The 23,438-nt window shown below is 45.0% G+C and overlaps 1 protein-coding gene across 1 annotated transcript in view; it reads right to left on the minus strand.

Moving 5' to 3' along the window:
• The window catches only part of LOC120297976 (double C2-like domain-containing protein beta), a 202,759-nt gene extending 179,612 nt beyond the window's left edge, over positions 1–23,147 (minus strand). Inside the window, exons 1-4 of the mRNA XM_039321257.1 lie at positions 22,986–23,147; positions 14,982–15,078; positions 13,409–13,552; positions 4,147–4,276 (exon numbers count right to left, since the gene is read on the minus strand). Coding sequence (XP_039177191.1) covers positions 4,147–4,276; positions 13,409–13,552; positions 14,982–15,058 — 351 coding nt within the window. The 5' untranslated portion in view covers positions 15,059–15,078; positions 22,986–23,147. The remainder of the gene's footprint in view (positions 1–4,146; positions 4,277–13,408; positions 13,553–14,981; positions 15,079–22,985) is intronic.
• Between the last annotated feature and the right edge of the window lie 291 nt (positions 23,148–23,438).

The following is a 23,438-nucleotide window of genomic DNA, read 5'->3' on the forward strand; positions in this document are numbered from 1 at the left end:
GGACCACAGGTGGTACCAGTACCACTGGTTGAAAAGCCCTGGCCTAGGAGAATGGCCAGACCACCCACCCATCCCCAGCCACCTGTTGGACTACAAATCCCATCACTCCAAAACGGCAGGTGGTCCTCAATTTACAACCTTTCATTGACTGAGCTTTCAAAGTTACAACGGCACTGGAAACAAGAGGCTTAACAACCGTTTTTCACGCTTGGCCTTGTAATGGCGACACAATCAAAATTCGGGCACTTGGCAACTGGCTCGTTATTTATGACGGTTGCGGTGTCCGGGATCATGGGATTATCTGGCAAGCAAAAGTCACTGGGGGGAGCCGGATTCACTTAACAACCGTGTGATTCACTTAACAGCTGTGGCAGGAAAGGTTGTAAAATGTGGCAAAACTCACTTAAACAACTGTCTCACTTAGCAGCAGAATTGTTGGGCTTGACTATGGTTGCAGAAGCTGACTCTCCCTTCTCTCTTCCCCCTACCCTTTACAACAGGGGTCTTCAAACTTGGACCTTTTATGACTTGTGGACTTCAATTCCCAGAATTCCTCAGCCAGCATGGGGGAACTATGGCCCCTTCATGACTTGTGGACTTCAACTCCCAGAATTCCTCAGCCAGCATGGGGGAACTATGGCCCTTTTATGACTTGGGGACTTCAATTCCCAGAATTCCTGAGTCAGCATGGCGGAACTATGGCCCCTTCATGACTTGGGGACTTCAAGTCCCAGAATTCCTGAGCCAGCATGGGGGAACTATGGCCCCTTCATGATTTGGGGACTTCAACTCCCAGAATTCCTGAGCCAGCATGGGGGAACTATGGTCCCTTCATGATTTGGGGACTTCAAGTCCCAGAATTCCTGAGCCAGCATGGGGGAACTATGGCCCCTTCATGATTTGGGGACTTCAACTCCCAGAATTCCTCAGCCAGCATGGAAGAACTATGGCCCCTTCATGACTTGGAGATTTCAACTCCCAGAATTCCTGAGCTAGCGTAGGGGAACTATGTCCCCTTCATGACTTGCAGACTTCAACTCCCAGAATCCTCAGCCAGAATGGGGAAAAAATGGCCCTTTTATGACTTGTGGATTTTAGCTCCCAGAATTCCTGAGTCAGCATGGGGGAACTATGGCCCCTTCATGACTTGGGGACTTCAACTCCCAGAATTCCTGAGCCAGCATGGGGGAACTATGGTCCCTTCATGATTTGGGGACTTCAACTCCCAGAATTCCTGAGCCAGCATGGGGGAACTATGGTCCCTTCATGATTTGGGGACTTCAACTCCCAGAATTCCTGAGCTAGCATGGGGGAACTATGTCCCCTTCATGACTTGCGGACTTCAACTCCCAGAATTCCTCAGCCAGCATGGGGAAAAATGGCCCTTTTATGACTTGTGGATTTTAACTCCCAGAATTCCTCAGCCAGCATGGGGGAATTATGGCCCCTTCATGACTTGGGGACTTCAACTCCCAGAATTCGTGTGCCTAGCTGAGGAATTCTGGGAGTTGAAGTCCACAAGTCATAAAAGGGCCAAGTTTGAAGGCCCCTGCTTTACAATATCCCCCTCTTTAAATCTCTTCGGCCCAGCAAACCAGAATTGAGGAAATGGGGATTGGATCCCATTTTTTCTTTTTTTTTAAAAAAAATGTTTTATTAATTTTTTTACCTAATCACCTGAATACTGTATTTGGTAAACATTGTGTTGCCTGGGTTTATATTTAAAAAACAATCAATCGCAACTGGTTTCTATAATTCTATAGTCCACATAATAACTTTGCTTGTTGTTCCCTTCTTCCAAAAATGTCTTTTGCCAACCCTGAATTAATGCAATTCTTATTATTTAGATAAATAACAGTTTTAAATATAGACATTTCTTTCCAACATTTCTGCAAATAATAACCACACTGATCTAAAGCTTCTTTTCTAACTGATCATCTTGATAGCCTTATCATAGATCCTGTTAAAAATTCTTATTTAAGTTTGTTTTCCCCACAATATTTGAAACGTTCTTACTAGTAAAGATTTTCATTACGCTTAAGTATTTAAGTCTTTTTCCTCGTACAGGCCGTCCCAACACTTTTACATTTCTCATATCTTAGAAAAAGAAAAAAAGGAAGAAAAAAAAAAGAAAAAAAAAATAAGATCCCACTTTTTAAATCTTCCTGCTGGATCACTGTTTTCCTACTTTTTGACTCTGTTCTGGATTGTTTCCCCCCCCCCCCCATAAAGTGCTGCAAAAGAATCTGTGGATTTTTCTGCTGAAGTTGCATATTCAAAATGCTTCAGGGGATGGTAGCAGCACCCAACCTTGGCTGATCTTGCTGAATCCAGGGATAGGAGACCATAAAGAAAGCCCAGAGACATGGGCAGCACTCCAAATTAAAAAAAGAAAATCTTGCCACTAGCAAGATTAACAAAAATGTTTAAAAATATGTCAGATAGATGATGGAAATGCAAACACAAGTCAGGTACTTATTATCATGTTTGGCGGACATGTGTTAAAGCAAAGAGGCATGCTTGGCTAGAAAAGAAACAGAATACTTTCAAACTTAGGACTTATTTTATCAATGAATTGAGAAAAGAATAAAGGATTAGAAATTGAATTTATATTAGTGAGTGACTGGAGGCTAAAACATACAAGGAACGGTTGCTGGAATTGGGTCTGTCTAGTTTAATGAAGAGAAGGATGAGGGAAGACATGATAACAGTCTTCCAATATCTCAGGGGCTGCCCCAAAGAAGAGGGAGTCAAGCTATTCTCCAAAGCACCTGAAGGGAGGATGGAAACTCATCAAGGAGAGAAGCAACCTAGAACTAAGGAGAAACTTCCTGACAGTGAGAAGAATTAACCAGTGGAACAACCTGCCTCCAGAAGTGGTGAATGTTCCAACACTGGAGGTTTTTAAGAAGAGACTGGACAGCCATTTGTCCGAAATAGTATAGGGCAGGGCTTTTCAACCACTGGTACGGGTACCACCTGTGGTCCATTGGCACCTGGCAGGTGGTATGCGAACATCCTAGAAAAGTGGTAGCGGGGGAGGGGAATGAGCTGAACTGGTGGCAGCACCGCACAAGCCTGAGCGAGAGACGGCTGGAGCTGCAGGGCTGTCAGGGCTCAGCGGAAGCGCCAGGATCAGTGCCGCTTTCCAGCTGATCGGCGCTTCTTCGGGGCTGTCAGGGCTCAGTGGAAGCGCCAGGATCAGTGCCAGGCTCCAGCTGGAGCTCGGCGCTGATCCTGGCGCTTCTGCTGAGTCCTGAAGAAGCACCAATCAGCTGGAATGTTGCAGCCTCTCCAGGGTCTTGTGATTTACATTCAGATGCTTGGCAACTGATTCATATTTATGACGGTCACAGTGTCCCAGGGTCATGTGAAGGGACCAAAACCTGCTGCAACCAACCAGCAGACGGAGGGAATAAAAACCAAACACCCCCAACTCCACCCCCGCTGCCAATCCTCAACAGAAATGCTCACAACAATGAAAACCTCGGACAGGAGGAAGAGCGCCGCTGGGCGGGCAGGCAGGTGTCTTGCTCGCCTGTGGCTTGGGGGGGGGCACTTTTTTCAGTGCCATTGTAACTTCGAACAGTCACTAAGCGAACTGTTGTAAGTCGAGGACTACCTGTACTTTATCACTTTTTTCCTTTTTGGGGGGGGGGGTCATCAAGTTTTTTACACCTTGCTAGGGGACTGGTGGTACTCGGATGTTGCCATATCCTAAAAGTGGTACAATGGCTGAAAAGGTTGAAAAGCCCTGGTATAGGGTTTCCTACCTGAGCAGGGGGGTTGGACTAGATGACCTCCAAGGTCCCTTCCAACTTTATTATTATGGATCATCGCAGTCAGCCAGATGTTCAGACTGGATTTGGCATTTTGTCTACCTATCGAGTCCTTACCCAGGACCTGGGATAGGCAGATGTGGATGTTTGATGGTATTACAGATATCGTTGCAGGATGGAAGCAGTTCCTAGTAAGGCCGCCTTTTGCAATTGACTAAATTATTATTATTATTATTATTATTATTATTATTATTATTATTATTATCATCATCATCATCATTCCCAAAGCATGTTTCAAAAGAACTCCTCAAAGGCACAGCTTTTCTCGGTCGCACCCGAAACCAGGGGGAAAAAAAACTCAGCTTACCTTTTTGCAATCTTGGCAAAACACGGCCGCGCTCCCCAGAAACCCCAGGCCTTCTCCACATAGCAGGCACTGAGTCGACCCGTTTCCCAAGATGCTCTTCTGCATGTTCTCCAGCCGTTCCACCAGGCGCCTGCAAGGCAGAGACTCTGTTAGAACAGGGGCCGCTCCGTGGGCTCCAAACATGGCGTGCAAATCTCGCCCTGTCACATGAGGTGTCGTGACCTTTTGCACATTGCCGGAGCTGGGGTGGGCGCAGCCTCCGCATGATGCAACTGGCCTGCAGCCAGCAGTTTGGCACCCCTGATCTTGGACAAATACCCACAGCCAACTGCAAGAGGGATATTGGAGTCCTAGTGGACAATCCCTTAAATATGAGCCAGCCGTGTGCTGCAGTTTCCAAAAAAGCCAACACAGTGCTGGGCTGCATTAACAGAGGGAGAGAATCAAGATCACGGGAAGAGTTAATACCACTTTACAAGGCCTTGGTAAGGCCACACTTGGAATACGGCATCCAGTTTTGGTCACCACGATGTAAAAAAGATGTTGAGACTCTGGAACAGTGGTGGCGAACCTACGGCACGGGTGCCAGAGGCGGTACTCAGAGCCGTCTCTGTGGGCACACACGCCGTCGCCCCAGTCCTAGGCCTTCAGCTGGGTTTTATAAAACCTTTTCACTTTAGGCCTCTGCCACCGTGTACAAAAAGAAAAGGTTCAATCAGTCAATTTCAACTTCTCGCGGGAAAAAAAAGATCTTGCAAAGTTACAATTGATTGATTGAACTTTTTAGTCTACCCAGTCTGCTGTTACCACTGCAGCCATGCCCATCCAATGGGCCACACACACCCAATTGGCCACACCCACCCAATGGGCCACACCCCCCCAGCACCCGACGATGCATAAGTGGGTTTTGGGTTGCAGTTTGGGCACTCGGTCTCTAAAAGGTTCGCCATCATTGCTCTAGAAAGAGTGCAGAGAAGAGCAACAAAGAGGATTAGGGGACTGGAGGCTAAAACATATAAGGAACGGTTGCTGGAATTGGGGATGTCTTGTTTAATGAAAAGAAGGACGAGGGGGGACATGATAGCAGTCTTCCAATATCTCAGAGGCTGCCCCAAAGAAGAGGGAGTCAAGCTGTTCTCCAAAGCGCCTGAAGGCAGGACAAGAAGCAACAGATAGAAACTCATCAAGGGGAGAAGCAACCTGGAATTAAGGAGGAATTTCCTGACAGTGAGAACAATTAACCTGCTTCCAGAAGCTGTGGGCGCTCCAGCACTGGAAGTTTTTAATAAGAGATTGGACAACCGTTTGTCTGAAATGGTATAGGATTTCCTGCCTGAGCAGGGGGTTGGACTAGAAGACCTCCAAGGTCCCTTCCAACTTCTATTCTATTCTATTCTAGTCTAGTCTAGTCTAGTCTAGTCTAGTCTAGTCTAGTCTAGTCTAGTCTAGTCTGTAATTCTGTTCTATTCTATTCTAATTTATCAATTTTCATGAAAACATAGTCAACAAAAATAAAAAGAACTAAGTGAATCCCACGGCGCATTCTCCCATTCAGAAGAGAAGCCCCCAAATTTTTTCCACATTTCTGCTGAGATTCTAAGGAAGGAATCTCATTTAGTAAGGCATGCAAGACACAGGGAGTCCTCGACTTACGACCACAACGGAGCCCCCAATTTTTATTGCTAAGCAAGACAGCTGATAAATGAATTTTGCCCCATTTTTTTTTTTTGACCTTCCTTGCCACAGCTATAAAGGGATTCCCTGCCGTCGTTCAGTTGGGAACACGGTTGTTAAGTGAATCTGGCTTTCCCCCACGGGCTTTGCCCGCCAGAAGGTCGCAAAAGTCGATTGTATTTTAACGACTTTTCTTGTCGCAGTCGTTAAGTGAATCGCTGCGACTGTTAAGTTAGTGACACAGTTGTTAAGTGAATTCTGGCTTTCCCCGTTGACTTTGCTCAGCGTAAGGTCACAAAATGGGATCACATGATCTCCCGGGACACCGCAACCGTCATAAGTACATGCCAGTTGCCACGCATCCGAATTTCGGTCACGTGATCACGAGGATGGTGCAACAGTCGTATGTGTGAAAACGGTCGTAAGTCCTTTTTCCCGTGCTGTTGTAATTTTGAATGGTTACCAAACGAACGTAAATCGAGGACTACCCGATGTGTTTTTTTCCTTTTCTTTGACAATGTACATATATTTTTCAATCCTCATTATATATTTTTACACGTGTTATTGTTTTAAAAGCAAGTTATAGAACTTTGAAAGAAAACAGCCCATCCTAACCCAGGCACGATTAAGGCTGATAAACAAGCTATCTTCGTCTCCAGTTCTCACCATCGGGACATGTGAATTGGATGGGAACTTTAAGCACCATCGGTAAACCAGCGAATGTGCTAGACTTTGCGGCTTATTTCCTCCAAACCAGGGCTAATCTTTGTTACTTTCCTCAAATCCCTTCTGCCCGATTTAATGCCACCGACCTTGAAAGTTAAAAGGTTTCCAATCCTTTAGCAGGCAGATAAAAGAGATAAATAGCTTTCTTCCAAACACCCAGACAATGACAAAAGGAATGAGTTACTGGATTTTTAAAAAAAAAAATCTATTTTTTTTTTTAAATCCAGTTAGGAAACGATTGCAATGGAGTCGGCCCACCCCGAAATTCAAAGTCACTTTATCCTTGCCCAAAATACAGTTTTTCAGGGGACTTAGAAAGTAGAAAAGAATAGGCTCCTCGCAATGGCTATAAAGATTTTTCAGCAGTAAATCTTCGCTGTTTTTTAACTTTAAGGTTGTAATTCATTTGAGAACTGTCATCCTGGCTGCAATTTTTTTTAAAAAAAAAGGTTCAAAGAATACAGAGCATTAACCCCGCTGAGTGCTGCAGGATTATTATGTCAATTATTTCCAGAAGGTGGAAAACCAGCTATAAAACTCAGCATGGCCATTTATCTTTCAACCAGAACAAGCCTGTGACCTCACCTTACAAGACAAACATTGGGCGCTATCTAACAAAATGAAATTTTCAAGGGTGAAAAAAGTAAGATTCTACATTTAGGCAAAAAAAACAAAAACAAAAAAAAAAAAAAAACAACCAAATGTACAAGTATAGTATAGGTCAGTGATGGCGAACCTTTTAGAGACCAAGTGCCCAAACTGCAACCCAAAACCCATTTATGCATCGTTGGGTGCCGGGTGGGTGTGGCCATTGGGTGGGTGTGGCCCATTGGGTGGGCGTGGCTGCGGTGGTAACGGCAGACTGGGTGGGACTAAAAAGTTCAATCAATCAATTCCAACTTTGCAAGATCTTTTTTCCCGCGAAAAGTTGAAATTGACTGATTGAACCGTTTTTGGTTTGTTTTGCACATAGCGGCGGAGGCCTAAAGTGAAAAGGTTTTATGAAACCCAGCGGAAGGCCTAGGACTGGGGCGACGGCGCGTGTGCCCACAGAGAGGGCTCTGAGTGCTGCCTCTGGCACCCATGCCATAGGTTCGCCACCTCTGGTATAGGTGGTACCTTGCTCAATAGTAGCAACTGGGAGAGGGACCTCAGAGTCCTAGTGGACAATTCCTTAAATATGAGCCAGCCGTGTGCTGCAGCTGCCAAAAAAGCCAACACAGAGCTAGGCTGCATTAACAGAGGGATAGAATCAAGATCACGTGAAGTGTTAATACCACTTTACAAGGCCTTGGTAAGGCCACACTTGGAATACGGCATCCAGTTTTGGTCACCACGATGTAAAAAAGATCTTGAGACTCCAGAAAAAGTGCAGAGAAGAGCAACAAAGATGATCAGGGGACTGGAGGCTAAAACATATAAGGAACGGTTGCAGGAATTGGGTATTTCTAGTTTAATGAAGAGAAGGACGAGTCTTCCAATCTCTCAGGGGCTGCCCCAAAGAAGAGGGAGTCAAGCTCTTCTCCAAAGTGCCTGAAGGCAGGACAAAAAGCAACGGATGGAAACTCATCAAGGAGAGAAACCACCTAGAACTAAGGAGAAATTTCCTGACATTGAGGACTATTAACCAGTGGAACGACTTGCCTCCAGAAGTTGGGAATGCTCCAACACTGGGAGTAGAGGCTTTGTAGTCACTAAATCAGTGGTTCTCAACCTTTTTAATGCCGCGACCCCCAACCGGTCGTAAGTCGAGGACTACTCAACTGGTGCAGCACCGTTTGCAGAATGGGACTTTTGGCGGGCTCAGCAGGGCAGAGACAGCCTGGACAATTCCTATTGGCTTTTGAAAGCCAATAGAATTAGACTCTATTCAAGAGAGTCTATTCTATTGGCTTTCAAAAGCCAATAGAATAAAAGGGAGTAGCACAGCTAAGGAAAAGGGGAGAAAAAATGGCGGACTGCGTTGTTTGGCGACCCCCGTGAAATGGTCGTTCGACCCCAAATGGGGTCCCGACCCACAGGTTGAGAACCACTGCACTAAATGAACTGTTTAAGTCGAGGACAACCTGTGTTTGTCTAGATAACACAATGAAAGACTTATAAAACTTATGAATGGAGTATGAAGGTTTTGCAGAGGCCCTAACATTACCAGCAGGAAGGATGCTTGCCTTTGGAAAAAATACTTGAATTAAAAGTTTTATTTTTTAAAAAATAAAGGGGGTGGGTTGGGTTAGGGAGGGACACTCAGGATAACCAATAAAAAAAGACTTTTTCTGTGGAAGATTTCTAGGTTTCCAAGACCTCGACAGGGCAGGGGGAGGTGGAGAAAATAATCTCAGGTGTGCATGTCAATATTGCAGAAAGGACACAACTGTATATTATTATATCATTCCCACGGTAATGCCCCAGTGAAAAGAGGCCTTTGGGACTTGTATGTGGGACGTGGGATTACAAAACACAAAACTGATGTGTCTCAGTAGATGAATTGCTCACTAAACCTGGGTTTGAGAATTATCTGAAGCGACATATATCTGGAATTTATTGGATGGAGTTTACAGTTCATGCAATCGATTAAGGCAAAAGCAGACAAATTATACTCACGGTCTAAGCCACTGTTTCTCAACATTGATAACTTTAAGATAGGTGGATTTCAGCTCCCAGAATTCCCCAGCCACCAAGCTTCAAGGGGGGTGGGCTTCCACTCCCAGAATTCCCCAGCCAACCTGCTTTAAGAGGGGTGAACTTCCACCCCCAGAATTCTCCATCCAGCATGCTTTAAGAGGGGTGGACTTCATCTCCCAGAACTCCCAGCAAGTTTTAAGAGTGGATTTCAATTCCCAGAATTCCCCAGCCAGCTAATAATGCCAAAGACCTTAAGCTGAAATCCATACATTTTAAATTTAGTAAGGCTGAGAAATAGTGTGTGTGTGCATACTACAGATATACTGTGTATATGTGTATGTGTGTACATACACAGATTACACCTGCATATTATCTATTTATATATTATATAATAAAAAAATGAATCCAAAGATACTAATTGGCTTCACCCACTACATAAAGGAACAGTTGTGTGGGGTTTTTTTCCCCATAATTGCATGATGATCAAATAATCTTGAACCTATGAGGGTTCAAGATTATGCCTGAACCAGCCCATCATGGCTTGTTCAGCAAACGTAGTTAAAGACTCCCAAAACATAATTGCAAAAAAAAAAAAAAAAATCCAGTTATAAAACTGACTTCAACATCTGCAGATCTATTAGATAACGGCATAGGGCTAACCCTATTCATGAACAAAAGAAAAGTAAAAGGCTATCAAATGTACAGGTATAGTATAGGGGGTACCTTGCTCAATAGTAGCAACTGTGAGAGGGACCTCGGAGTCCTAGTGGACAATCACTTAAATATGAGCGAGCCGTGTGCTGCAGCTGCCAAAAAAGCCAACACAGTGCTGGGCTGCATTAATAGAGGGATAGAATCAAGATCACGTGAAGCGTTAATACCACTTTACAAGGCCTTGGTAAGGCCACACTTGGAATACTGCATCCAGTTTTGGTCACCACGATGTAAAAAAAATGTTGAGACTCTAGAAAGAATGCAGAGAAGAGCAACAAAGATGATCAGGGGACTGGAGGCTAAAACATATAAGGAACGGTTGCTGGAATTGGGTATGTCTCCAGTTTAATGAAGAGAAGGATGAGGGGGGACATGATAGCAGCCTTCCAGTATCTCAGGGGCTGCCCCAAAGAAGAGGGAGTCAACCTATTCTCCAAAGTGCCTGAAGGCAGGACAAGAAGCAACGGATGAAAACTAACCAAGGAGAGAAGCAACCTAGAATTAAGGAGAAACTTCCTGACAGTCAGGACAATTAACCAGTGGAACAACCTGCCTCCAGAAGCGATGAACGCTCCAATACTGGAAGTTTTTAAGAAGAGACTGGACAGCCATTTGTCTGAAATGGTATAGAGTTTCCTGTCTGAGCAGGGGGTTGGACTAGATGACCTCCAAGGTCCCTTCCAACTTTATTATTATTATTGATCATCGCACAGTCAGCCAGATGTTATTATGGATCATCGCACAGTCAGCCAGATGTTCAGACTAGATTTGGCATTTTGTCTACCTATCGAGTCTATTATTATTATTATTATTATTATTATTATTATTATTATTATTATTATTATTATTATTATTATAGCAGCAAGAGGGAACCTCCACATGTAGGAGCAGTCTATCCTGGATGCCATTTCTATTCACGCCCTGCCACTGTTGTCCAGCTAGTGGCATCTGATTAGCTATTTGGGATGGTTAGCCTGACTTACAGCTGGTTTCGCATTTGTCATTATAAGATGCTTACAACATGGGTGGCTATATATAGGTAGTCCTCGACTTACGTCCACAAATGAGCCCAACAATTCCTTTGCTAAGCAAGATAGTCGTTTAGTGAGTTTTGTCCCATTTTATGACCTTTCTTGCCACCATTGTTAACTGAATCACTGCCGCTGTTAAGTGAATCATGATGTTAAGTGAATCTGGCCTCCCCCATTGACTTTGCATGTCAGAAGTTCGCAAAAATGGGATCACACGACCCTGGGACACTGCGACCGTCACAAATACGAGTCAGTTGCCAAGTGTCTGAATTTTGATCATGTGGATGCTACAAGGGTCGTTAAGTGTGAAAAGTGGTCATAATTGACTTTTTCAGTGTAATTTTGAACGGTCACTAAACGAATGGTTGTAAGCTGAGGACTAGCTGTAAATGTTTTAAAGAAATCAATAAAATACATAATCCATTCTAGAGGGGAATAAAACGGAAGTGGGGGTATCATCCAGAGCTCCTCCATCAGGAAGGTGGGCAGTTAAGAAGCTTGACAGACAGAAGGTAGGAAGGAAGGTAGGTAGGTAGGTAAGGAAAGAGAGGGAGACAGAGACAGAAAGATAGATAGGGAAAGATGCAGAAATGCAGAATGGGAGAAAGAGATAGACACAATAGATAGAGAAAGAGAGAGATGGAAAGAGGCAGAGATACATGAAGAAGAGAGAGAGAGAGAGAGAAAGAAAGAAAGGGAGGGAGGGAACAAAAGAGATAGAGGGAGAGTGTGAGAGACAAAGAGAGAGAGAAGAGAGAGAGACAGATACATAGATAGTGAAAGATGCAGAGATGCAGAGTGGGAGAAAGAGACAGACAGGAGAGAGAGAGAGAGAGAGAGAGAAAGACAGAGATACATGGAGAAAGAAAGAAGAGAAAGAAAGGAAAGAAAGAAAGAAAGAAAGAAAGAAAGAAAGAAAGAAAGAAAGAAAAAAAAAAGAGAGAAAGGGAGGGAGATAGAGAGAACAAAAGAGATAGAGGGAGAGTGTCAGAGAGAGAGAGAGAGATACATAGATAGGGAAAGATGCAGAGATGGAGAATAGGAGAAAGAGACAGACAGACAGGATGATAGATAGATAGATAGATAGATAGATAGATAGATAGATAGATAGATAGATAGATAGATAGATAGACAGACAGACAAAAAGGCAGATACATGAGAAAGAAAAAAAGAAAGAAAGAAAGAAAGAAAGAAAGAAAGAGATAGAGAGAGAGAGAACGAAAGAGAGGGAGAGTGTGAGAGACAAAGAGAGAGACAGATACATAGATAGGGAAAGATGCAGAGATGGAGAAGGAGAAAGAGACAGAGACAGACAGACAGAATGATAGATAGATAGATAGATAGATAGATAGATAGATAGATAGATAGATAGATAGATAGATAGACAGAGACAGAGAGAAATAGGGAAAGAGGCAGATAAGAAAGAAAGAAAGAAAGAAAGAAAGAAAGAAAGAAAGAAAGAAAGAAAGAGGGATAGAGAGAGAGAACGAAAGAGACAGATACATAGATAGGAAAAGATGGAGAGATGGAGAATGGGAGACAGACAGATAGGATGATAGGTAGGTAGGTAGATAGATAGATAAATATAGATAGATATGGATGGACGGAGGGAGAGAGAGACAGCTATATAGGGAAAGAGGCAGAGATGGAGAGTGGGAGAAAGAGAGACAGACAGACAGATAGATGCAGAGAGAGAGAGAGAGAGAGAGACAGACAGACAGACAAAAAGGCAGATACATGAGAAAGAAAGAAAGAAAGAAAGAAAGAAAGAAAGAAAGAAAGAAAGAAAGAAAGGGATATAGAGAGAGAGAGAACGAAAGAGAGGGAGAATGTGAGAGACAAAGAGAGAGACAGATACATAGATAGGGAAAGATGCAGAGATGGAGAAGGAGAAAGAGACAGAGACAGACAGACAGAACGATAGATAGATAGACAGACAGACAGATAGACAGAGACAGAGAGAAATAGGGAAAGAGGCAGATAAGAAAGAAAGAAAGAAAGAAAGAGGGATAGAGAGAGAGAGAACGAAAGAGACAGATACATAGGAAAAGATGGAGAGATGGAGAATGGGAGAAAGACAGACAGATAGGATGATAGGTAGGTAGATAGATAGATAGATAAATATAGATAGATATGGATGGACGGAGGGAGGGAGAGAGAGACAGTTATATAGGGAAAGAGGCAGAGATGGAGAGTGGGAGAAAGAGACAGACAGACAGATAGATGCAGAGAGAGAGATATGAGAGTGGATGGATGGATGGATGGATGGATGGATGGATGGATGGAGACAGACGACAGATAAATAGATATGGATGGGTGGGTAGACAGACAGACAGACAGGGAAAGAGGCAGAGATAGAGGAAGAGTGAAAGAAACAGAGGCAGGCAGATTGATATGGAAAGAGGCAGAGAGAGGGAGAGGGAGGGAGGGAAAGAAATAGACAAGAGAGATAGCTAAAGAGGCAGAGATAGAGGAAGAGGGAGAAAGACAGATACCCAATTCTCTGCTGCTCGATTATGTCCAGCTTTTCGGCTCTTCGGATGACCGCCAGAATGACCTCCATCTCGTTCGAATCCAGTGCCTGCATCTTCCTCTGACGGTCTGTCTGGAAAGTGTGCATCGACCAGCCGCTGTGAAGCCTGCAAAGGAAACGAAGCAGTTTTGAATTTTGTTTTTCAGCCAGTCGGGGTTTCTGTTCCTTTAAACGCAGCATTTGCATATCTAAAGGCGGGTTGGCTCAAATTTTATTTTTAATGAGCGTTTTTTAGGGTTTTTAAGAAGAGACGGGACATCCATTTGTCCAGAAGGTCATAGGGTCTCCTGCTTGAGAGGGGGTTGGACTAGAAGACCTCCAAGGTCCCTTCCAAGCTCTGTGCTTCTGATAAAACCACCTCACAGTCACATGACCAAAATTCAATCACTGGGCAACTGACATATACTTAACGGCGGTTGCAGTGTCCTGGGGTCACATGATCTCCTTTTGCGACCTTATCACAGGCATAGCCAATGGGGAAGCCAGATTCACTTAACGATGGGGATGAGAAAGGTTGTAAAACAGGGCAAAGCTCACTTAACAAGCTCGCTTAGCAGCGGACATTTTGGGCTCAAATTGTCGTCGTTAAGTCGAGGACTATGTATAGATATTCTCCAAGACCGATGCCCACCTTACAGTGTACAGTTCTACAAGCCAGGTTGAAGATGTTCCCCTGAATGAATGTGAAATGATTCTGCTTATCAACATTAAAGGATTAAAGCGGGGTTCTTCAAACTTGGCAACTTTAAGACTTGTGGACTTCAACTCCCAGAATTCCTCAGCCAGCCAGTCAGCTTGTGGACATCAACTCCCAGAATTCCTCAGCCAGCCAGCTTGTGGACTTCAATTCCCAGAATTCCTCAGCCAGCCAGTCAGCCAGCTTGTGGACTTCAACTCCCAGAATTCCTCAGCCAGCCAGCTTGTGGACTTCAACTCCCAGAATTCCTCAGCCAGCCAGTCAGTCAGCTTGTGGACTTCAACTCCCAGAATTCCTCAGCCAGCCAGCTTGTGGACTTCAACTCCCAGAATTCCTCAGCCAGCCAGCTTGTGAACTTCAACTCCCAGAATTCCTCAGCCAGCCAGTCAGCCAGCTTGTGGACTTCAACTCCCAGAATTCCTCAGCCAGCCAGTCAGTCAGCTTGTGGACTTCAACTCCCAGAATTCCTCAGCCAGCCAGCTTGTGGACTTCAACTCCCAGAATTCCTCAGCCAGCCAGCTTGTGAACTTCAACTCCCAGAATTCCTCAGCCAGCCAGTCAGCCAGCTTGTGGACTTCAACTCCCAAAATTCCTCAGCCAGCCGGCTTGTGGAGTTCAATTCCCAGAATTCCTCAGCCCTCCAGTCAGCCATCTTGTGGACTTCAACTCCCAGAATTCCTCAGCCAGCCAGTCAGCCAGCTTGTGGACTTCAACTCCCAGAATTCCTCTGCCAGCCAGGGATGCTGAGGAATTCTGGGAGTTGAAGTCCATAAGTCATAAAGTTGCCAAGTTTGAAGACCACTGGATTAAAGGATGGAAAAATTACAGATCCACCTACTTGGCGCGGAGAGCCAGATGCCGGTCATTGGGACACACCCACTGGTTATTGCCGCTGCCAAAAATGGTTTCCGCCATGGATTGGTCAGCCCTGGGGCCTATACCAGGCAGGAGAGAGAGAGAGAGAGCCAGAGACAGAGACAGAGAGAAAGATTATTTTGGAGAAAAAGTTGATTTTTCCAAATTTTTACAAACCAAGTTTTACACAGAAGGACAGGAAGTCCTCGACTTATGACTGCAATTAGGTCCAAAATTTCCATCACTCAATGAGACACTTGTTAAGTGAGTTTTGGCCCGTTTTACAACCTTTCTTGCTATAGTTGCTAAGTGAATCACTGCAGTTGTTAAGTTAGTTATACGGTTGTTGTGGATATGGGTTCCTCAATTGACTTTGGTCACAAAAGGTGATCACGTGACCCCAGGACACTGCGACTGTCATAAATGTGAGTCATTTGCCTTGGTCACAAAAGGGGATCACATCACCCCAGGACACTGCGACCGTCATAAATACGAGTCATTTGCCTGGGTCACAAAAGGGGATCACATGACTCTGGGACACTGCGACCGTCATAAACACGAGTCATTTGCCTGGGTCACAAAAGGGGATCACATGCAACCGTCATAAATGCGAGTCATTTGCCTTGGTCACAAAAGGGGATCACATGACCCCGGGACACTGCCACCGTTATAAATGCGAGTCATTTGCCTGGGTCACAAAAGGGGATCACATGCAACCGTCATAAATGCGAGTCATTTGCCTGGGTCACAATAGGGGATCATATGACCCCGGGACACTGCGGCAATCATATATATGAGTTGGTTGCCAAGCGTCTGAATTTTGATCACGTGATCACAGGGATGCTGCAACGGTCGTAAGTTTGAAAAAACCAACATCAATCTATTTTTTTAGTGACATAAGTTCGAACGGTCAGTAAATGAATGCTTGTAAGTCGAGGACTGCCTGTATTGTTGGCAAAAAGGCAACATGGATGTTGATTGTTTTGTTCGTTCGGCTTCTGACTTTCTCAGCATGTTTTTCTTGCAGTGTAGAAAAATATATTCTCACATAATCTTTCTTTAAAAAAAAAAAAAACCACACACTGTTTAAAAGCCAGTTTTCCTGTCATCCCGGAAGGGTCAAAACCTCACCCGAGCACTATCGAAAATACAAACAGTTTGGCCTCTTTTGCAGACAGGAAAAAGCATATTTCTCCAGTCTCTTATGTTCCCAGGGCGAAAAAGGCTCCATGAATCAGCCACTGCACCAAATGTGCAGCCCTCTGTCACGCAAGACGAAAACTGGAGGATTGTGCTACTTACAACATGCCAGAATTTAAAGCAGGTTTTGTCAGATTTGGCAACTTTAAGATGGGTGGATGTCCATGCCCAGAATTGCCCAGTTAGCATGCTTTAAAATGGTGGATTTCCACTCCCAGAATTCCTCACCCGGCATGCTTTAAGATGGGTGGACTTCAACTCCCAGAATTCCCCAGGCAGCCTGCTTTAAGATGGGTGGGCTTCCACTCCCAGAATTCCCCAGTCAACATATCTTAAGATAAATGGACTTCAACTCCCAGAATTCCCCAGGCAGAAAGCACCTGAAGGCAGGACAAGAAGCAATGGATGGAAACTAAGCAAGGAGAGAAGCAACCTAGAACTAAGGAGAAACTTCCTGACAGTGAGGACAATTAACCAATGGAACAACCTGCCTCCAGAAGCAGTGAATGCTCCAACACTGGAAGTCTTTAAGAAGAGATTGGACAGCCATTTTTCTGAAATGGTATAGGGCAGGCATGTCAAACTCACGACGTCGTGTAACGTCGCGTGACGTATCGTAGCTTTTTCGCTATTGCTGGCAATGGGGTGGGCGCGGCTCCGGTATGATGAAACCGGCCCGCAGGCCGAAGGTTTGACACCCCTGGTATAGGGTTTCCTGCCTGAGCAGGGTTGGACTAGATGACCTCTAGGTCCCTTCCAACATATCATCATCATCATCATCATCATTATTATTATTATATTCCCCAGCCAGCATGCTTTAAGATGGGCAGACTTCAATCTCCCACAATTCCCCATCCAGCATATTTTAAGAGGGATGGACTTCGTTTCCCAGAATTCCCCAGGCAGCGTCGGTTGGGAAATACTGGTCAAAACCAGCAACAGAAGCACAGACTAACTTTCCAACCCATCTTATCTGTCCTAGCAATTGGGGCCCAGGACAATGGAGGGCAAACCTTCAATTTCGAACTGGGTGCCCAATTTATTTCCCTAAAAAGCCCTCTGCCCATGGAAAATAAAACTGCACAAGGCTGTAGTCCTCTTGAGAGCTTAAGAGCGTATAGGGCTAAAGATGGTTTCCTCTTGAGGCAGAATTTTCCTCAGCTTCTTATTACTTTCGTTATTTTACCACCCATTTTAACACGGTAAGCTGCCCAGAGTCACCTTGTGGTTGAGAGGGGTGGTATATAAATTTAATACATAGTTATGACCTGCTTCGTCGCAACGTCCCATGGGCTCCTCTCAACAAATATCCCTCGTCCTAAACATGACCACACCTCAAAATGGCCTCTGTTTTAATAGGGGCCTTTAGCAGCCTCACCCGACCATTATTTATTTCTCAGTGGTCCCAAAGGAGGCGGATGAGGCACTCTTGGAAATAAACAGGATGCTGAGTTCAGCAAGCCAGCTTCCACTGACTTTTAAACTCAAAGGGAAGTTAGTAGAAGCTGAGGTCAGAATAAAGGAGAGGCTGGCCTTTGTTTTTGGAATTAAGAGGCTTGCAAGGGAGACTCACTGAACAGAAAATCAAGAGGCACGAGTCGCCCAGCGGAGAAAGGAGCCCATCCAATTAATTTTGCATGGTTTGTCTCTATGCCACATTGGTGTACTGTAGATAGAATGTATTAGTTTTGAGATATTAGACGTCCTGCCTTTGACTGGGGACCTCTTATAATTCTCATTATTTGAATCTCTTTTGGTTTTTACAGCAGGTGGTAGGAGGGAGGAAGGAAAAAAAGGAGGGGAGGGAAGAAAGAAAAGATAAAGAAAAGAAAGAAAGAAGAGAGAGAGAGAGAGAAAGAAGAAAGAAAGAAGAAAGGAGGAAGGGAGGGAGGGAGGGAGGGAAGGAAGGAAGGAAGGAAGGAAGGAAGGAAAAAGGAAAAGAGGGAGGGAAGAAAGAAAAGACAGATAGATAAAGAAAAATAAAAAAAGAGAGAGAGAGAAAAAGAAAGAGAAAGAGAGAGAGAGAGAGAAAGAGGGAGGGAGGGAAGGAAGGAAAAAGGAAAAGAGGGAGGGAAGAAAGAAAAGATAAAGAAAGGAGAGAGAGAGAGAGAGAGAGAAAGAAAGAAAGAAAGAAAGAAAGAAAGAAAGAAAGAAAGAAAGAAAGAAAGAAATAAGGAGGGAGGGAGGAAAGGAAGGAAAAAGGAAGAGGGAGGGGAGGGAAGAAAGAAAAGATAGATAGATAAAGAAAAATAAAAAAGAGAAAGAGAGAAAAAGAAAGAAAGAAAAAGAAAGAGGAAGGAAGGAAGGAGAAAATGGGAAGCAGGGAGGAGGAACAGAGGGAAGTGATAAAAGGAAAGAGGGAGGGAAGAAAGGAAAGACAAGAATGGAAGAAAGAAAAGAAACAAAAATAAAAAAAAGGAATAGGAAGCGATGGAGGGAAGAAGGGAGGGAGGATATGAAATAGGGAGGAGGAAAGAAGGAAAGGAAGAGAGGAAGGTCAGAAAGAAGGCCAGGTAAATAAGGAGAAAGGAAGGAGGGAGACAGGGACAAGAAGAAAGGTAAGGCAATACCAGCTGGAGAACTTTAATCCATCCAGAACAAACTCCAGGCCTGGTTTTGCACCTGCCCCACCCCAGCTTCCTTGCCAATAGCTTGGGTAACTTTGATTATGCCAGGGCGCAACCATGGCAACCTGGACAAACAGCCCTGGTTGCTAGGAAGAGGCCACAGCAACAAGCAGCCAGGAGATTAGGGTGAAGGACCAGACATCCTGCCCCCTCCCCCCCCCACCTTGCTCACATGAAATGGCACCTCCAGGTGTTTGGACTGCAATTCCCAGAATTCCCCAAGAGGTGGAAAGCTAGGGATTCTGGGAGTTGCAGTCCCAGAGGCTCACTAATTCTGAAACGCGCCTCACGGGGACAAGACCCAGCACCCGCTTTTCTATTCCGTCTCTCTATGGCTTTGCATGGACACATTTGTTTTTATAACTTGTTTACCTACATGTAGTCCTCGCTTTACAACCGTTCATTTAGTGACCGAAGTTACAACAGCACTGAAAAAAGTGACTTAGGATCATTTTTCTAGACGACCGTTGCAGCATCCCCGAGGTCAAGTGATCAAAATTCAGGCCCTGGTTCCTATTTATGACGGTCGCAGTGTCCCCCGGGGTCACGTGATCCCCTTTTGCGACCTTCTGACAAGCAGGGTTGGGAAAGCTGGTTTCACTTAACAAACCATGTGACTGTAGCGATTCACTTAACAGTTACGTTACTAACTTAACCTCTGCCGTGATTCATTTAACAACGGTGGTAAGAAAAGTTGTAAAACAGGGCAAAGCTCGTATTTCACTTAGCACCAGAAATGTTGGGCTCAACTGTGTCCGTACGTCGAGGACTACCTTGTAATTATTTAGATTCACTTAACAACCGTGTGTCTAACTTAACAACGGCAGTGATTGGCTTAACAACTGTGGCAAGAAACATCACAGAATGGGGCACAACTCGCTTAGCAACCGTCTTCCTTAGCAGCAGAAAGTTTGGGCTCAAGGGTAGTCGTAAATTGAGGACAACCCCTATTCACTCATTTACATTTCAATCGTTCTTTGACAGGTTCAAGGATTTTGGCCAGACCCGTCAAGCTTCACCCATGCGTGACGTGTCATTTAATTGTGTTGATTTCCTTCAAGAACTCTAGAACTTCTCCTCTTTATACCTCATAACAACAACCCTGTGGGGTAGGCTGGGCTGAACAGCAGGGCCTGGCCCCAAATCCTTCAGGGGTTTCCATGCTGAGGTGAATTTCCCCACTCTGAACACAACCCCTTCCCCACTTAGTCCTGGCAGTCGTCTTATGGGTCCTTCCCCCTTTTTTTCCTCAGAGAGTCCTCGACTTACGACCATAACTAAGCTCAAAATTTCTGTTGTTCAGTGAGACATTGGTTCAGTGAGTTTTGCGCCATTTTACGACCTTTTCTTGCCACAGTTAAGTGAATCACTGCAGTTGATAAGTAACACGGTCGTTAAGTGAATCTGGCATTCCCCATTGACTTTGCTCGTCGGAAGGTCATAAAAGGGGATCACATGACCCTGGGACACAGCACCGGTCGTACATATGAACCCACTGCCAAGTGTCTGAATTTTGATCACGTGATCATGGGGCTGCTGCAAAGGTTGTTAAGTATGAAACACGGTCCTAAGTCACTTTTTTCAGTGCCTTTGTAACTTTGAACAGTCGTTAAATGAACGGTTGTAAACCGAGGACTACCTGTTACAGGTAGGCCCTTGAATCACAACCACAAATTGGGATCAGAATTCCCATTGCTAAGCGAGGTGGTTGTTAAAATTGGAGCCACCTGCAATTTTTAGGGCCTTTTTGTTATACTTGTTCAGCAAATCACAGCAGTCACTAAGTGAATCACAGTCATTAAGCAAAACCAATTTCCCCCATTGCCTTTGCCTGTCTGAAGCCAGCTGGAAAGGTTACGAAAGGGGATCCCAGGACCGTGTAGATCAGTGGTTCTCAACCTTTTTAATGCCGCGACCCCCAACCGGTCGGAAGTCGAGGACTACTGAACCAGTCGTAAGTCGAGGACTACTCAGCTGGTGCAGCACTGTTTGCAGAATGGGGCTTTTGGCAGGCTCAGCAGGGCAGAGACAGCCTGGACAATTCCTACTGGCTTTTGAAAGCCAATAGAATTAGACTCTATTCAAGAGAGTCTATTCTATTGGCTTTCAAAAGCCAATAGAATAAAAGGGAGTAGCTAAGGAAAAGGGGGGGGGAAATGGCAGACTGCGTTGTTTGGCGACTCCCGTGAAATGGTCGTTCGACCCCAAATGGGGTCCCGACCCACAGGTTGAGAACCACTGGTGTAGATGCTGCAATCATCCTAAATATACCCTGGTTGCCAAGAAACCTGAATTTTGATCACGTGGCCACGGGGATGCTGCAACAGTCGTTAAGTGGGAAAACCGGTCATAAGTCACTTTTTGGAGGGCTGTTGTCATTTCAAATACCGTATTTCCCCTAAAACAAGACAGGGCTTTATATTAATTTTTGCTCCAAAAGAGGCATCAGGGCTTATTTTCTGGTTAGGGCTTATATTCAGGGAAATACAGTACTAAATGTGTCTGTCTGGTTGACAATCTTAACTGGGGCTTATTTTTGGGGTGGGGCTGCATGGAGAAAAATAAAGCTAGGGCTTATTTTCCAGTTAGGGCTTATATTTGGGGAAATATGGTACTAACTGCATCCATTTGGCTAACTATCTTAACTGGGGCTTATTTTGGGGGATGGGGCTTATATTATGAGCATCCTGATTGGGCAGGGGTAGGCAACCTTGGCTCTTTTATCACTCGTGGACTTCAACTCCCAGAATTCCTGAGCCAGCATGGGGGAACTATGGCCCCTTCATGACTCGTGGACTTCAACTCCCAGAATTCCTGAGCCAGCACGGGGGAACTATGGCCCCTTCATGACTCGTGGACTTCAACTCCCAGAATTCCTGAGCCAGCATAGCTCAGCTTGGAAACCTCTTCCTTTTCCCTCAGTATGGCTGGCTCAGGAATTCTGGGAGTTGAAGTCCAGGAGTCATAAAAGAGCCAAAGTTGCCTACCCCTGCAGCTAGGCTAGAGCTTATTTTCCGGTTGGGTTTTATTTTCAGGGAAATACGGTAGTCATTAAGTGAACGGTTGTAAGTCAAGCATTATTTGCACACTCTCTTGGATGTACCACAAATCAACCAGAGAAATCAGCCCAAACCACCTTCCTTGAAAAAGAAGAGTCACAAAGTGGGGGGGCTTCAGGACCCACAGGGCATTCCTCCCCCCCCCCCCCACGCACTTTACACTCTAAACCACACTTGCCACAACCCCTTCAAAGCAATACAGGAAAGTCTTCAATTTACAACTGCAACAGTGCAAAGTTATAATGCCACTGAAAAAAAGCAACTTATGACCGTTTTCACCCTTACGACTGTTGCAGCATCCCTGTGGTCATGTGATCAAAATTCGGACGTAACTGACCTGTATTTGTGACGGTTGCAGAGTCCCTGGGAGTCACATAATCCCCTTTGGCGACCTTCTGACAAGCAAAGTCAATTGGGGAAGCCAGATTCACTTAACAACTATGTGACTCACTTAACAACTGGGGTGATTCACTGAACCACCTTGGCAAGAAAGCTGGTCAAACCGAGTCAATAAAATTCACTTCCTAATTTCACAGCCCTCTTGCTCGGCCATGGGAATCTTGGGACTCCCTCCCGCCCGATCACCCACCCCCCTCGTGGTCGTAAAACGAGGACTCCCTCTGCGGTCCCCATCAGCTTGCATAATCTTGCAAGTTGAACTTTGATCGGTTCTTTCCGAAGCTCAACAGGTTTGCAAAGGCGACACCGTTCCCTTCCCAACAAGGAAATCTGACGTTTGGAAGGGAAGAACAAAACGAAACAAACGCGAGCAAATAAAAACCCGAGTTTTTATTAATTCAGGCCTGTGGGGAGTGTCCCGAAAGCAAAGGAAAGCAAAGCTTTCTTCTTATTATTTTCTCTTCCTTTTTAAAAGAAAGTATTTAACAAAGAGAGAGAGAAAGAAAGAGGAAAAACAGGAGGCGGAGGGAAATTTAAATTGCTTTGTAGAGGCTGCAAAATCCCCGGGCATTTAGAAGGAGGAGGGGGCGTCCCGCCACATCTGGAGGAGAGAAAATTGCCTTTTTGCAAAAAAGGGGCAAGGGGGAGGAAAAGTAGGCATTTTGCACGGCCCTGACACACTCAGGGATTTTGCACACTCACCCGAAGGCTGGAGAGAAAAGGGGGGGGGTGTCCAACAGCCAGCAGCACCAGGCGCGTGCGAGACCCCCGGCGACCAGCAACGCTCTGCAAAAAAAACACACACAAAAACTCAATATTGCTAATCAGCCATTAAATAAATACAGGGGCCAACCGTCCAAAGGCGGGAGTCAAACTCCGGACTGGATTCCCGGAACGGATTCAGGTGAGACAGGTCGGCTTACCCAGCCAGTCCTGCGGTTGTGTTGTTGTGTGGGTGTGACAGCTGTGCAAAGCCGGCCAGAGGAAGAGGCCAGATTCGCTCCTGGCTGGGCATGAAAAAGGAAATGTGACTCAGAGGGTGGACTCCTATTTTTCACACACACACACCCCATTGTAAATAAGTTTATGGAGGTGCTAAATCGTTTCATTGCAAGGGAAGAAGATAAACATTCTATTTCACCTGCAGTCCTCGGC

The sequence above is a fragment of the Crotalus tigris genome, unplaced genomic scaffold, assembly GCF_016545835.1.
Source record: "Crotalus tigris isolate CLP2741 ecotype Arizona unplaced genomic scaffold, ASM1654583v1 scf7180000023723.778456, whole genome shotgun sequence".
Taxonomy (NCBI): Eukaryota; Metazoa; Chordata; class Lepidosauria; order Squamata; family Viperidae; genus Crotalus; species Crotalus tigris.